This window comes from Loxodonta africana, chromosome 5, assembly GCF_030014295.1.
Source record: "Loxodonta africana isolate mLoxAfr1 chromosome 5, mLoxAfr1.hap2, whole genome shotgun sequence".
Lineage (NCBI taxonomy): Eukaryota > Metazoa > Chordata > Mammalia > Proboscidea > Elephantidae > Loxodonta > Loxodonta africana.
The window spans coordinates 35828993-35845175 of record NC_087346.1 but is presented as its reverse complement, the minus strand read 5'-3'; the positions used below and the strand labels follow the sequence as shown (position 1 = coordinate 35845175).

Below are 16183 nucleotides of genomic sequence, written 5' to 3'. Positions count from 1 at the left end.
TCTCATTATCCCTATTTATTTGTATATTTGTTCTGAAGCCAAGTGAAGTGGAAAATTTTGATAGCATGGGCTTAAAACACTGGTATGAAATGTTCAAATCAGGTGATAAGTTTGTATAAGATTTATATAGAAAATTGCTATAATTCTTCTCATTTTTCATATGAATTCATAAATAATAATTATATACACTTGTCTTGACTATTTTGTAGGACTGTTGAATATATGAAATGAGCTGATATATAAAGAGGCATTTGACTTAAGTATCTTACAAATGTAAAGGCGTATTATTTTTAAGTCGAAAAAGTGACTTATAAATTATTGTGAGAGATATGCCTTTGACAAATATCCCTTCTAACACTTACTTTCTTTTTTTGTTTTTTTCAGTTTGAGAATCTAGTAGAAAGTGATGAAGTAAGTATTTCCATCCATAGTGGTATAAAACCCACATTTGTTCTCATTAGTCTTCTTGTTAGTTCTCAGCCTTTATTATACTTTTTGAATTTTTATTTTATTTAATTTTTTGTATTAGAATTTTAATTTTTGGTTTTTGCTCTTTAGTCCATTGTGTTTCATTTTCTTATTTTATTAGCAAATAAACTTAGAATTTTCTATTATGTAATATATATAATACTGTATTATATACACACACATATACACCCACATATATAAAGCGTATATAACAGGCTTTTAAGCATTCTGTAAAACGCAGGAAACTTCACAAAGGGATAATTTCTGACCTCTTGCCATTAGGTAGGTAAAATACCTCAACAATCCAGAGTAGACCCATTTTTTTTTTTCACTTAGCCATTTTAAGTATACAATTCAGTGGCATTAATTATATTCACAATATTGTGCAACCATCACCATTGTCTATTTCTAAAACTTTTTTCATTATCCCAAACAGAAACTCTGTACCCATTAATCAATAACTCCCTATTTCCCCTGCCACCATCCTCTGGTAGCCACTAATCTACTTTGGTCCCTATGTATTTGCCTATTCTAGATATTTCATACAAGTGGTATCATATAATATTTGTCTTTTTGTATCTGATTTTACTTAGCATAGTGTTTTCAAGGTTCATCCATGCCATAGCATGTATCAGAGCTTCATTTCTCTTTATAGCTGAATAATCTTACATTGTACTTGTAGAGCATTTTTTTTAAAACCATTTGTCTGTTGATGGACACTTGTGTTATTCACACCTTTTGACTTTTCTGCATGATGCTTTAATAAACACTGGTGTACAAGTGTCTCCTTTCATGCCTTTTGGATATACTCAGCAGTAGAATTGCTGGGTCACAGTGGTTCTATGTTTAGCTTTTTGAAGAACTGCAAAACTTTTCCATAGTGGCTGCACCATTTTACATTCCCACCGGAATACACGAGGGTTCTCATTTTTCCACATCCTCACCAAAACTTATTTTTTCGTTTTTCTGATAATAGACATCCTAATGGGGGCAAAGTGGTATCTCATTGTGGTTTTTATTTGCATTTCATTTCCGTAATGACTAATGACATTGAACATATTTTCTTATGCTTATTGGACATTTGTATATCTTTAGAGAAATGTCTGTTCAAGTCCTATGCCCATTTTTTGTTTGGGCTGTTTTTCTTTTTGTTGTTGAGTTGTAGGAATTCTTTATATATACTGGATGTTAAACCTTTATCAGATATATGATTTCCAAATTTTTCTTCTATTCTGTAGGTTATCTTTTCATTTTCTTGATAATGTGCTTTGCTGCACAAATGTTTTGATGAAGTCCAACTTGTCTTTTTGTTGTTGTTGTTATTGCTCATGCTTTTGGTGTTTTATCTGAAAACCCACTGGCAAATACAAGGTTCTAAAGATTTGCCCCTATTTTATTTTAAGAGTTTTATGTTCATTGATCCATTTTGAATTAACATTTGTATATGGTCTAGTTTTTTTATAAGGTTGGGGTCCAGTTTTATTCTTCAGCATGTAGAGATCTAATTGTCCCAGCACCATTTGTTGAAGAGATTATTCTTTCCCCCTTGAATGGACTTTCTGTATTTTTATGCAAATAACACGTGCCTTCTGTGTTTGTATGGTGTTCACTCCCTCCCCCACTCCAGGCACCCTCACAAGCACCGCCATGCCAATCCTCTTTCACATGTTGCTGTTAAAAAAAAGAGTAGCATGGTGTACTTACAAAAATACTGGGGTAAGGGTGATGTGACCAGCAAACAAACGTGGGAGGCACATGTTATTTGCATAAAAATATGGTAGTACCCTTGTCAAAAATCAATTAGCCATAGATGTATGGGTTTATTTCTAGACTCTCAAATTTATTCCGTTGATCTGTATGTCTGTCTTTATCCCAGTACTATACTGTCTTAGTTACTGCACCTTTGTAGTGCTTTTCGAAATCCCAGAAGTGTGAGTCCTCCTATTTTAATCTTGTTTTTCAAGATTATTTTGGCTATTTGAGGTCCTTTGCAATTCCATATGAATTTAAGGATCAGCTTTTCTGTTTCTGCAAAAAAGGCTGTTAGAATTTTGATAGGAATTGCATTGAACCTGTCAATTACTTTGGCTTGTCTTGACATCTTAACAGTATTAAGTCTTCCAATCCATGAGTACAGATGTCGTTCCATAGACACATTCTTTAACCACAGTTTTCCTGGATTTCTATGGGCAGAATTCATACATGTTGACTCTCCAGTGTATTTCTGGCTTTAGCTATTCTTTACTAGTTTATTAGTTATTTTTATGTTGATTTTTTGCATTTCATCTCATCTAAAACTTCATTTTAAGATGCATCCCAAGTAGAAAATTATTAAAATATGAGGAAAAAAGTACATCATAGCATCAATGAAATATGTATATTTCTTATGCAGTGATATAGTTAAAAGAGCCTAGTAAAAAAAAAAAAAAGTATATGTACTAATTTCCAACTTCATCACCAAACTAATTGTATGAGTTTGCAAATCACTTAACTTCCTTGGGGCCTACTTTCCACATCTCTAAAATGGGTTAGACTAGAATATCACTGTAAGCTCTGAACTTTTGTCACTTTTGTTTTCTAAGGAAAGACGAAATACACCAAGCCTTTTCTTTGAAATTTTTAGATATTCTTTAGCCCAGCATTTCCCAGAGTGTGTACAGAATACTGGTATCACAATGTAGATTAGCATATTAAAGATTCTAAGAACTGTTAGAACAAATTATTTCATCTTATTCTGCTCAGCATTTCTCAGATTAATTTGGCTTTAAATCCTTTTAAAAAATAATAATACATATTTATTATCATCTGATAGAAGCCCTGGTGGCGTAGTGGTTAAAGCACTCGGCTGCTAACCAAAAGTTTGGTGATTCAAACTCACCAGTATCTCCAAGAGAGAAAGATGTGGCAATCTACTTCTGTAAAGATTTATAACCTTGGAAACCCTATGGGCAGTTCTGCTTTGTTCTATAGGGTTGCTATGAGTCAGAATCGACTCGTTGACAGTGGAATTTTGGTTTGGTAGTATCATCTGGTAGAACGCATTTGGGAAACTATCTTAGGCTTTTGTTCTCTCATCTAAATTTCTCCCAAATATTTTAATGTTTCATAGAACTTAGCTTCTCTTCCCAAAAGTCATTGTGACCTTCATGTCTTTTTTTTGAAAGTTTAAGCAAACACTGGGCACAACATTTTTTAAAACTTCTGAGAAATGCTCAGTGAAAAGAGTTCTTTTAGCCTCCAGTTTATCCCACCATCATATGCTTTTTAAAGGAACTTGTGTTTCCATTTGTTTTCCTAAGGTGCTATTGTTTGGTTGGTTGGTTGAGGGTTCCCCCCACCCACCCCTTTTATAGCACATTTGGCATTTGGTTTTGTTGAGAGTCATCCCATGTTCTGCTATTTTTCTAAATTCATTTAGATCATTTGGAATTTTATTCCTGGTATTAACCAAAACCAAACCAAACCCGTTGCCTTTGAGTTGATTCCGACTCATAGCAACACTATGGGACAGAATACAACTGCCCCATAGAGTTTCTAATGAGTGCCTGGTGGATTCAAGCTGCCAGCCTTTTGTTTAGCAGCTGTAGCTCTTAACCACTATGCCACCAGGATATTGCAGAGTCATATATTTTAACTCTGTTGTCAGATGTAAACAGTTTAAGTGTGTAACAAATATGTGAAAACCCTGAAAATAGTTAGCTTGCTTTGGAGGAAAAACCATAGGTAATTTCATAAATGTGTGAAAGAAAACAAATAAATGATGAGGGCATAGAAAATATATTGTCTGGTACCGTTCTGACCCCAGAAAGTCATTTGGTGTATAGTAAATATTTGTTAGAAAATATTAAGAAATATCCCCCTAATGGTTACTATATAATTAAGCTATTAAACTAAATTTTGCCTTTGAGAAATAGTGAAATTTTAAAGCTTTTTGTTTATAACACTTAATAATGAATTTTTTTACTATAATAAAAATAGATAAGCAGAAAATGTTTTTTTTAATTATTAAATGGAAATTTTATTAGTTTGCCTAAGTAGATTTCAGCTAAGTGAAATTTCTTTAATTGATTGATTAATTTTTGTACAGGGGGAAAGCCCAGGAAGCAGTCATAGGTAAGGCTTTTTTAAAAAAATAAAAAAACTCTTCTTCTGTGTGAACCCTAAGAAGCTCTTTAAGAGTCCTGGCTCTGACATTTGCTTGCTTTGCCGCATTGAACATTTTGCATTTCAGAACCTTTGTTTATTCTTAATATAATAAAATTGAGGCAAATAATAAATATTTCAAAGGGTTGTTTTAAGCCTTAAGGAATTTGATGTACCTGAGTACCTATGTGCTTCCCTATTAAACCTTGTTGTTTTGCATTTTTTAATTAAAAAAAAAAACATTTAATATTGATAAATACATTCCTCTTAAGTTTATAGCTTATCTTTCTTTTCCTTCCTTACAAACATTCTAAAACTTGTTTTACTAATCAAAAGTTTTTTTACATATTTCAGTAGTAACTATAATCTTGATACTACAATTTTTTTAAACAACCTCTTTAAAGTCTATTAAAATATTTTCATATAATGGCCCATATTTTGAATGCCTGCAGTGGTGGAACATGGAGAAAAGGCAGTAGTCTAGGAATTGAATAGGCAGGCACTGGAAGAGAAGTCAGAAAGGAACCAAGAAGTACTAGGCAAAAGCAAGAACCATGACAGCATAGGAATTCAAAGGAGAATGTAGAGCTAGACTAGCAGACAGATGGGATGAAGGAATTGGTCAACATTGTTTCCTGAAACTGAGGTAATAAGGACTTAAAATTGGAAGCCATCGGTTATCTTTGTTAGAGTTATTTGGGTGATAGGAGTGATGGGAACGAGGCAGACTGCAGTGAGTTGAGTTGATGAGGGAGTGGGAGGTAAGGACGTGAAAGTAAAAGAATTGTAGTCGTTAAGAGTAAAAAGCTGGACTACCTGAGTTCAAATTCTAATTTTGCCAAATACTATATGACTTACTTGGGCACACTCATAATCTCTCATAGTCTAATTTCTTATGTTTGATCACTATATCTACGTTTTAGTATTGTTAGGATTAAACTTAGTGAATATACCTAAAGCACTTAGAATGGTACATGGCATGTAGCAAGTACTGGGTGTGCTGTTGGTGTTATATATTTAATGTCATAAATTTTGACTGAAATGGAAAGGAGAAAGGAAGCTAGAGGTAGATATAGGTCAAAGAAGGTTTTTTCTTTTTCCTTTCTTCTTTCTTTATTTCCTTTCCTCCTTCCTTCATGTGGGAGAGATGTGAAAAAGAACACAAAAGGAATAGATTGAAGATAAGAGAGAAGTCTAATTGATGGAGTAATCCCCAGAGAATTCTCTGGCATGGAACGTGGGAGAGATATCATGGAGAATGAATCCAGAGTATAGGTGTAGAAAGTGAACTTGAACAAACAAAGGAACACCACCCCTTTAGAGGATAGAGGGAAGAACAAGGAGGACATTCTTGAGTAGAGGAAATATGGCAAGAATTTGAGAGAGTTCATGGTTGATGCTCCCATTTCTCAAAATAATGTGAAATTGTCTTAGAAGAAGAAAGAGTTTGAATAGGGAAATTGAACGTGTGAAGATTTTGAAGTAGTTAGGGTAGGATATGAGATGGAGTTGACCACATGTAAGGAAAAGGATTATTGCTTCAGGTTAAGGGCCAAATTAATGGTAGATTTATTTACTCTAGCAGCCCTCAGCAAAAAGGGCTAATCATGGAAATGATCCAAGATCAAGGTGTGAGTGAAGTGGATGAATACGGGTGTAATGATGAGTATAAGAAAGTTGAATATGTTGATAAAATAGTTCAGATGCACCATGGTGTCCACATGGTTGTAAGTGAAGTGAGTCTAGGAGATGATCAGGATAGGCTGACTGGGAGAAAAAGAGAATGATAAGGGCCTAGAGAGCCCAGAGCCATTGATCAGGGTGAATAGGAGGGTATTGGGAGTAAGCGGGTGAAAGCCCCAAAATGGTATGAGAACTGAGACCAGGGTGTGGAATACTGAAGTTTTTATATTTTATGATGAACATTCTGGGTGATGGTAAGGCCCAAGGTATGTGCCCATAGGTTAGACTGCCGAAATGGAAAGAGAATGAAAGTAAATGAAGTTCATATTTCTTAGGAAAAAAAACTCTGATAATATGTCATCTTATTCAACTTACCTATTAGAATATAGCAGGTGTTAGAAAATAAGCTTTGTGCTCTAACAATTGAAGTCATAGTATCAAATTACTTTAATACATTTTTGACAGCAAAATTTCAGAGTTTCACTGGCTTTTAAAAAAAAAATTTTTTTTTTTTTTTTAGGAGTGTTTTATTTGGCCTCTGACTCATCAGAAGCTTTTTTTATTTCTTCTCTCCACTCCCTGTTTCTGTCTAGACATCTTACTGAGGAAGAAATTGTTGACCTAAGAGAAAGGCATTATGACTCTATTGCCGAAAAACAGAAAGATCTTGATATGAAAATTCAAAAGGAGGTAAATCATCTTTTATATTGCTTAAATATAGTTATCTTAAAGCCTCTGTTGAGGGGAGTGTTCTTATTAAATACTATATCATGTATGAACAGTCCTTGGACCTATATTTAGATATATACAGATCAGCAATGATTGAAAAGTAATAAATTGTTTCAATTATACTTTTAGTTTGGTTTCATTTTCAGAGATCAAATGCTGCCAAAAAATAAAGATAATTTCTTCTTTAAAAAGTAATTTCTTAATTCTCTAGTAGGAGCTCTGGCAAGAACATATACCTTTGTGTTAAAAACCAACTTTTAACAAAATTACTGTTTCACAATAAGGTTTTGTTTTGTTTTTTAATGTTTTTGTTTGTCTTGGATTTTTTTGTTCCTAATAAGTGAGCCAAGTACTTTTAGAAATCTTAAGTGTTGTATTTATTTTAATGTTTGCACAGAAATGACCTGTAATTGTAGTTTTTCTGTTCACTAAACTAAATACAATTAGTCATATTCCATTATACATTTAAACATAGTGATTTCAAAAACATTAACTGAAGCCACACAACAGATGCTAGTATTAGACTAAAAAAAAATTGTGTTGAAATTAATTTTTAAGTTAGGTTTGATATGTATTTTGCATATTATCAATGGCAAGAACTGAAATTTGAAGGTGATTTTTCAATAGCTTATTAGTAATAAAATTGAGAAGATGTGTACATCAGTGCCAGTTAGATTGCAAGACATGAATTTTGTGCAAGCTTAGTTCACTGTGGTAGACAGTGATATGACTGGCCTTAGTTTTGGAAAACATGGACTTAGGAGAGCCAGTCATTGAACTAGTCAGGATGATATGTGTTGGGATGATTATTGAGATGGAAAATTATTGCATATTCTAAACAACTCTGTATTTATACAAATTGGATGCAACTACTTCATAATTCAGCATCTAAAGAATTCTGTAATATGTTTGCTACTTGATTTACTTTGTAAAAGGAAGACTCGAAACACGGGCAATCACTAAAATTTCAATTCTGTTGTGCTTTGTAGAGATCAGTTCTTTTTTTCACTCATTTATTTTCTTTAGCTAGAAACATTTTATTTGTAGAGCAGTTAGACAGGTTCTGCTTTTTGTTAATCCTTATTGTTTTGTTCATGTACAGTTAGCCTTACAAGAAGAGAAGTTAAGACTAGAAGAAGAAGCTTTATACGCTGCACAGCGTGAAGCAGCCAGGGCAGCAAAGCAGCGAAAGCTCTTGGAGGTGAGGGGAAAAGACCCCAGCGTATACTAGGGTTGCTTTTCTCCTTATTTTCTCTGACAACTCTTAGTTGCAACTTACTTTTCCTAGAATCCAAGGCCTCTTGTTTAACATGGAATATATATATATAACATCAACTTACATGCTTGACCCTGAATACCCCTTCCTTTAGCAGAAGCTAATTTCTCTTTACCCTAAAGATGAATTTTAGTTTTCCAAAATCCAGTGTTCTTTTGGAGAAATAAATATGCTTTTAGGGAGAAAACATGGCAAAACTAGTCCTTGAATATAATTCCCAAAGCATTTTTTTAATGTATTCTTGGTAAGGTTTTTTTTTTTTTTTCTTCTTAATCCTTGAAGTGGTAGAATTTCTTGTACTTCATAGATTCGGATAAGCTGGGCAATTTTGCCCCGTAGAATATTGTTTATTCCTCATCTTTATTCTTGTGTCATTGAGAGTTTGAGTCTTAAAAAATCTTTGGCATATTATCAGGGAAGGCAGGAGATTTACCGTATTTATCATGTCATATACTAATATGTCATTACCATATGCTGAACAGTTGTTAATAACAGATATTTATGGACCCCTGACTACGTGTTAGAAACTGTTTTAAGTAGCTTACATGGAGTACTTTATTTAATCTTCACAACAAGCCTAGGAGGTAGATAGTATTTTTAATCCCCATTTTAAAGATTAGGACATTGAGGAACAGAGATGTTGTAAGTAACTTGCCTAAGGAGCAACAATTAATGGATGTCAGAGCCAGAGCCTCAGACCCAGCAGTCTGACGCCAGTGCTTAGCCAGTATCCTCTAGTTAATATCTTCCTCCATATTTTGTCTATGTGGACTTGCTACTGTAGTGTCAATTGCTGTCACTGCTGTAGTATTAACTGCTATAGTACAAAGATTATGTCACATAATAATTACTGTAACTTAGAGAAGCAGTGGGCTCAAACATAATGATTGTGAGGATGGCACAGGACCAGATGGAGTTTCATTCTGTTATATATAGAGTTGCTATGAGTTGGAACTGACTTCAAGGCACCTAACGACAACCTAACAAGAGAAGCTGAAAAATTGTGTCTCTCATACTGTTATATGATTTTTATGTAAACTGCATCCTTTTTCTTTCTATCTCACCCTCTCTCTCTTTGAGGGGGAGAGGTATTTCAGCAGATTCACTGAATTACATGGCAGAGTATCTTTTTTTTTTTTAAGTAAGTTCTAAATAATGAAAAAGTTTAAAAATTAACTCTCACCTTTAACTAAAAAATATAATTTTTGTTTGTTTATAGTATAGGCCAGTCTTTTTACTGTAATAAATTCATCAGTTGTCCATCTTTTAAAGACTAAAAGCATTCTATAAGCAGCACTCATTTGGATGATTTTCAGGGCTCTCTGGGTTTCTTCATTTTGTGACTAATTATTTAATATAGGAATACATAACCGTCTAGACAGCATAAACTGACACAGTCACACACCAATCTGTTTGGTTTTCGCAATAACCGTATGAGTTTGCCAGGGCAGTACTATAGCCACTTGTAATTTACAGCTGAATAAACAAAAGATAAAGGACATACCAGGTCACACAACTAATAACTGTCAGAGCCACACCTCTCACAGTCCTTCTAAGTCCTTTGCTTTTATTATTTCTGAGCCACTTGAGCCAGGTCTTCTCTTTTCTGTTATTGCTGCTCATTTTACCCAGGATAGAATTTCAAATACTGTTTTAACTATTCCTGTTCTGCCCCCCACCCCTACCCCATCCTTTCAGTTATTCAAAAGTTCTTGGGTATATGAGAATCTTGAAGGCACCAAAATAGTATATCTGTTTAAAATTTATTTTTTTATAACTTTATAACCCTATGACCACTTATGTTTTATATACTCATAAATTGAGGGACAGGCTAACCATGTGTAAAAGAATGTGAAAGTATGAACAGTGATGACATTAAGAAAAAAGACTTCAATAGAATAACTCTTAAGTTTTTATTTTTAGAGATTAGAAAAAAGTACTTTTTGACATTGCATGAGTGGCTTTAGAATTTTACAACGGATTGATTTTATATTGTATTTTGTTTCCAAAGCAAGAAAGGCAGAGGGTTGTACAGCGATATCATCTTTCCAACAATGGAGAATATCAAAGGTAAATAGTAAAACATATCTCTTTTTCCCTTTATCAAAGAAAATTTTATTTCCAAAGAGAGCACATTTCATCCTTGGGTATTTGTTTACATATTCATTCTTACGCTTACTTGTATTTTCCTAAAAATATTGCTTCTCAAAATCATTGTCTTCTAAGAACACTGAGAGCATTTGCTTTCTTAAAGTTAGAAAGTAATCATTATTGAAATTTACTTTATTGTATTTTTTTAAGGGTGGTTACGTTTTCCACATTGAATACCTTAGGCCAATTAGTCATTTGTGTTTTTCTTAGACCTTCTGCTTTCTTATAATATCGAAAAAGACATTTCAATATCACATTTCCACTAGTATCACCTACTCATTCAAATAAGCTCCTTCGTGCTTCATTATTGAAAATTGTGAAGTTGGACTCATGTCTGAGCTTTGGAGATTTGACTTGAGGATTAAACAAAATTTTATTATTTTCATTTTCATGCTGACATTAAGCAAATTAAGACCAATTTTTATTAGGTTATTCTAATGGTACAGTAACTATGAATTTGTATGAGCTAGACCTTCAAGCCAAAATGTCAGTATTAACTTAAGCATGGATTTATGTTGCATCTGCTATGAATATATAAAATATGTATATAAAATAATTTCACTTTTATTACAGTTCAGGGCCAGAGGATGACTTTGAATCCTGTTTGAGAAATATAAAGTCACAGTATGAAGTTTTTCGAAGTAGTAGTAAGTCTTTTAAAGTATTCTTTGTGCATTTTAAGTTTATTCCACATTAGACAGATAGAACTTTCCACAGAAGAACGTCCAGCTCTTCGTATTGCCCAGATAGGTCAATTAACTAGTCCTTAATTATATATAGAGTATCATCTTTCCTTTTTAAAAAGGATTTGGAGCAAAGAAAAATCTCAGGCTATTTCTGCAGATTCATATAAGGAGTCAAGCACTCCTTTTTCCATTCCTACTCAGCCCCTACATCTCCCTTACTAACCCCCCCCACCAAAAAAAAAGAAAGAAAAGGAAGGAGGGAGGAAGTAGTACATAAGTGTGATCTTTATTACTAAGTAATTTAAATTATTACAAATTGGTTTATAAAATTAAAGTCTTCCTATCTCCAAGTTTCAAAAGGCAAAACCTGCTATATTTCCCAGTAGTGGAAGCATTGGTGTGGTGGTTCGTTTTGAGGATATAGACTGCTTTTCATTTGTTTTATAATTTTTTTACTTTTTCACTTGTTTTTCATCTCATCTTAACAATTTTTCTATTAAAAATATACTACATATAAAATTCATTATATCTGAAAATTTATAATTAATTTAAATTTGCATGTTTGCTGTACTTAGATAACAAGAAGAAAACAAACAAAAAAAAGCAGCCCTTGTACTGTTCCTAACAGAAACTTATCGACATAATAATTTCAATAATAATTGTTTTCTTATGAAGTTAAAAGTAATTGTAATATTTGGAAAGAGACAGTTTTTACAAAATAAATGGCTGTTGTGGTAAATGAATACAGATGACAACATTCGACTGTATTTGGTATATATTCTAGGACTCTCATCCGATGCCACAGTTTTGACACCAAATACTGAAAGCAGCTGTGATTTAATGACCAAAACTAAGTCAACTAGTGGAAATGATGACAGCACCTCCTTAGATCTAGAGTGGGAAGACGAAGAAGGTATTTTATAATCCACAACATATCTAAAAAGCTTAACTTAATCTGTGCTAATTTATATAATTCTTCTACATTGGTATTTTACTTAATCTGAACTGAAAAGAACACAAGGCCTTGAAAAATCAGTGTAAAAAAATTGTTAGACTCTTACTGTACTAATGATTATCATTTGTTGATAAATTGTTTAGGAAGTTGCTTAATTCTTACTGTTTCTCAAGATTTAGAAAATAAATGTTAATTTCTCATTTTGAAAATTTTGTAATCCAGCCCATAATACTCTATAGATTATGAAGAATTACTGTCCCTTTGTGAGTAATCTAAGGCCAAAAGTTAATTAACTTTTGGTTCACTGTAAATTAATGATTCTACTCTTAAAACCTTTTTGGCAGAACAAAAAATAACACAAACATGAGTTTGAATTTTATCTTGTATATCTTTCTAGCTATAGTACTTTATGTTGATTACATAATTTCTCTAAGCCTCAGTTTCTTCATCTCTAAAAAGTGAATAATAAGCCTACTTTAAAGCATGATTGGAATCCCTCAGTCATGCAAACTTAATGCGTTCGCTGCTAACCAAAATGTTGGTGGTTGAGTCTACCCAGAGGCACCTTGAAAGGAAGGCCTGGTGATTTACTTCCAAAAACCACTCATCAAAAACCCTATGGAGCACAGTTGTACTCTTACAGACATGGGGTGCCCCTGAGTCAGAATTGACTCGATGGCAACTAGTTTGGTTTTTAAAGGATGATTAATTACTATTGCACACTGAGGCCCTGAAAATGCCCAGCACCTAGTCGGTACTCAGTACATATTTGAGCAAATGAATGAATGAATGTTGTGAGGATTTAAATAAAGTGTATATATAAAATACCCAATACAGGGTGCGGCACACGGTGAGTACTCAAAATCCTAACTAAAATTATTTTTTTTTAAAGCTATTTCACTGAATAAGACTCAAATTTTCATTTTCAAGAAATAAATAAACTAAAAAGGAAGAACCAATAATAGAATGTAGAACTTTAAGAAAAATAATAAGCATTAAATATTTCATAGAATTTTGAGAAGGAATGGACCTTAGATATCCTTTAGTCAAGCTATTCGTTTTATCAAGAAACAGATACACAAATAACTTGAATGACTATCAAAGATTGCATTACCTTTCTTAAGTGTTCTTCTCAACACTGTTTCCCCAATCCTGTACTTATGTTACTGTATATTTGGATCCCAATCATCAGGCTTTAAATTTATTATTTTAGTATCTTGTTTATTTGATATATAGTTTTTCAGGTTTTTTAAATTCCTGATTCTGTCATCTACACTGTATTCTATTAGATTTGCAGATAACTTGACTTTCTAGGTCATTATTGAAAACCTTAACAGAATTAATCAGTTAGTCGAAGTAGAAGACAATAATTTGTTTTGCTGGGTGGGGTCTTGGTGAATTTTTCTGGAGTGAAAAACAACAATAATACAGGTTTGACTATTCTTTTCTTACTATAGGATCTGATTCTTTTAAGGTCAGAAAACATAATTATTTAATGTATCTAAGGGTGCTCTCTTATAATATCTTTGCTAATAATAGATTTCAATTCTATTACCAGTGTTCATTCTACATTTCTTAACTCAAAAAAAAAAAAAATTATTTTTGCCTTTCCTCACTTCCTTCTGCCAATAAAATGACAATTTTTTCCTACCAAGTTTTTTGACACTTTCACTTTACCAACTAAGTTCTTTCTGTGCAGAATTAGATCTAGAACAGTTTCCCATACATACACCTCTACTCTGTAGTAGTAGAAAGTCATAGTAGTATAAGAGCATAGACTTTGGACCCAGACTGAATGGATTCAAATTCTTGCTACATCACTTCATAGCTATGTGACCTTGAGCAAATCACCTTCCTCTTTCTGCCCCAGTTTTTTCAACTATGGAATGGGGATAATGATAGAACTATACATCATAGAGTTGTTGAGGATTAAATCAGTTAGTATATGTGAAGTGCTTGTAACAGTAAGTGGAACCTCCTAAGTTCTAGAAAAGTATACGTTGTTATCATCATGAATATAGTTATTGTTATTCTCTGGTTAGGGAGAGATCTTGGCAGATACACTGATTTGGCCATATAAAACCAATAGCAATTGAGTCCTCCAACATTTCCGTTTTATTTCTGGCTCTTCAGAAATTTCATCTTATCAGATGATCAATATTACATCAGAACTGTCCCTTGGTGAGTATTAATATTTATGTTTATATAAGGTGTGGTGCAGAGTTAGGCTCTAACAATTTCCCTTAAGAAATCCTCCTTAGGATTGACTCTTTAAGTAAACTCAGAAATCAGATTTGATACTTAAATAAAAATTATACCTACTCCTCACTTATCAACTATCTCGTTATTCAATATTTTGCATTTATGACAATAGAAATAAATCTGCTATCTGACTATTTTGACATTTATGATGTACATTTGGCAGTAATAAATGTCAAGGTGCAAGGCAAGAGTGATGCTGGTTGTGATGTTTAAGGTTCTGTGTCACGTTGGCTGGGCCATGATTCTTAGTGGTTTGGCAGTTACATAATGATGTAATTTGGCAGTTATATTATGATGTAGTCATCCTCCATTTTGTGATCTGATGTGATCATCCTCCATTTTTACATAATGCTGATTTTCATATAACAACCTGGTCTTTGGAACCTAGCCATGTCAATAAGGGAGGAGTGGGTATAATGTTAACTGGTAAGCGTTTTGTTTGTTTTATTGTGCTTTAGCTGAAAGTTTACAAAGCAAATTAGTTTCTCTTTAAATAATTAATACACAGATTGTTTTGTGACATTGGTTGCCAACCCTGCAATGTGTCAACACTCTCCTCTTCTTGACCTCAGGTTCCCCATTTCCATTTATTTTCTTTTTTCCTGTCCCTTCCTGCCTTCTCGTCCTTGCTTTGGGGCTGGTGTGCCCATTCAGTCTCATATACATGATTGAACTATGTGTGTTATTGTTTGCTCAGGCTGCTAACCAAAAGGTCAGCAGTTCAAATCCACCAGCTGCTCCTTGAGAACCCTATGGGACATTTCTATTCTGTCCTATAGGGTTACTAGAGTCAGAATTGACTCAATGGCATACAACAACTACAAGAATCTTTGGCTGGTGCCCTGGTGACACAGTGCTTAAGAGCTCGGCTGTTAACCAAAAGGTTGGCAGTTTGAATCTACTAGCCGCTCCTTCAAAACCCTATGGGACAGTTTTACTCTGTCCTATAGGGTCACTATGAGTCAGAATCAACTCAGTGGTACACAACAACAACAGTCTTTGGCTGGAGCCCTGGTGGCACAGCGGCTAAGAGCTCGGCTGTTAACCAAAAGGTCAGCAGTTTGAATTCACCAGCCGCTCTTTGGAAACCTTGTGGGGTAGTTCTACTCTGTCCTATCAGGTCGCCATGAATCGGAATCGACTCCACAGCAACAGGTTTAGTTTTATTGTTTTTTAATCTTTGGCTGAAGCATTAACTTCAGGACGGGTTTTTTTAATATAGCTTTTTATCTTCAATGAGATTTCTAAAAACTCTCTGTTCAAATTATAGGAATGAATAGAATGCTTCCAATGAGAGAACGTTCCAAAACAGAGGAAGATATTCTCCGAGCTGCACTTAAGTATAGCAGCAAGAAGACTGGAAGTAATCCTACATCAGCCTCTGATGATTCCAACGGGCTGGAGTGGGAGAATGATTTTGTTAGTGCCGAAATGGATGATAATGGCAATTCCGAGTATTCTGGATTTGTAAATCCTGTATTAGAACTATCTGATTCTGGCATAAAGCAATCTGATGCAGATCAACAAAATCGATAGGGTAAAATTGTGGGACCCTGTTTATCAGTTATGACCAAATGTTAAAACACAACTAGAATGTATAAATGGTTGTGCTGAGCCTTTTTTTAAGGGGGAGGTAAGAAACCATGTTGTGAATGCTTGTTAGAAAGGAGTAGGAATGATAGAATATATCTGAATTGCTTCAGAATTAAGTGCAATTTCATCATCTGCCTTCTGATTTTCAAGACAATGTCATGTTACTGATTGAATTTATTTTCATCATCTGATTTCTTTGTCACGTTCCTTTCTACTATTGTAGATTTTCACTTTCTA

The 16183-nt window shown here is 33.7% G+C and overlaps 1 protein-coding gene across 4 annotated transcripts in view; it reads left to right on the top strand.

Moving 5' to 3' along the window:
- Positions 1–16156, top strand: part of AP1AR (adaptor related protein complex 1 associated regulatory protein) — a 53179-nt gene extending 37023 nt beyond the window's left edge. The window contains exons 3-11 of one of the 4 annotated variants that reach the window (XM_064285435.1): positions 385–411; positions 4556–4581; positions 6888–6984; positions 8126–8224; positions 10311–10369; positions 11024–11097; positions 11921–12049; positions 14225–14272; positions 15624–16156. In XM_064285435.1, the coding sequence (XP_064141505.1) occupies positions 385–411; positions 4556–4581; positions 6888–6984; positions 8126–8224; positions 10311–10369; positions 11024–11097; positions 11921–12049; positions 14225–14272; positions 15624–15889 (825 nt within the window). In that variant the 3' untranslated portion in view covers positions 15890–16156. The remainder of the gene's footprint in view (positions 1–384; positions 412–4555; positions 4582–6887; positions 6985–8125; positions 8225–10310; positions 10370–11023; positions 11098–11920; positions 12050–14224; positions 14273–15623) is intronic. The other 3 variants (XM_064285436.1, XM_003410488.3, XM_064285437.1) reach the window with 3 other exon arrangements.
- The last annotated feature ends 27 nt before the right edge of the window (positions 16157–16183 follow it).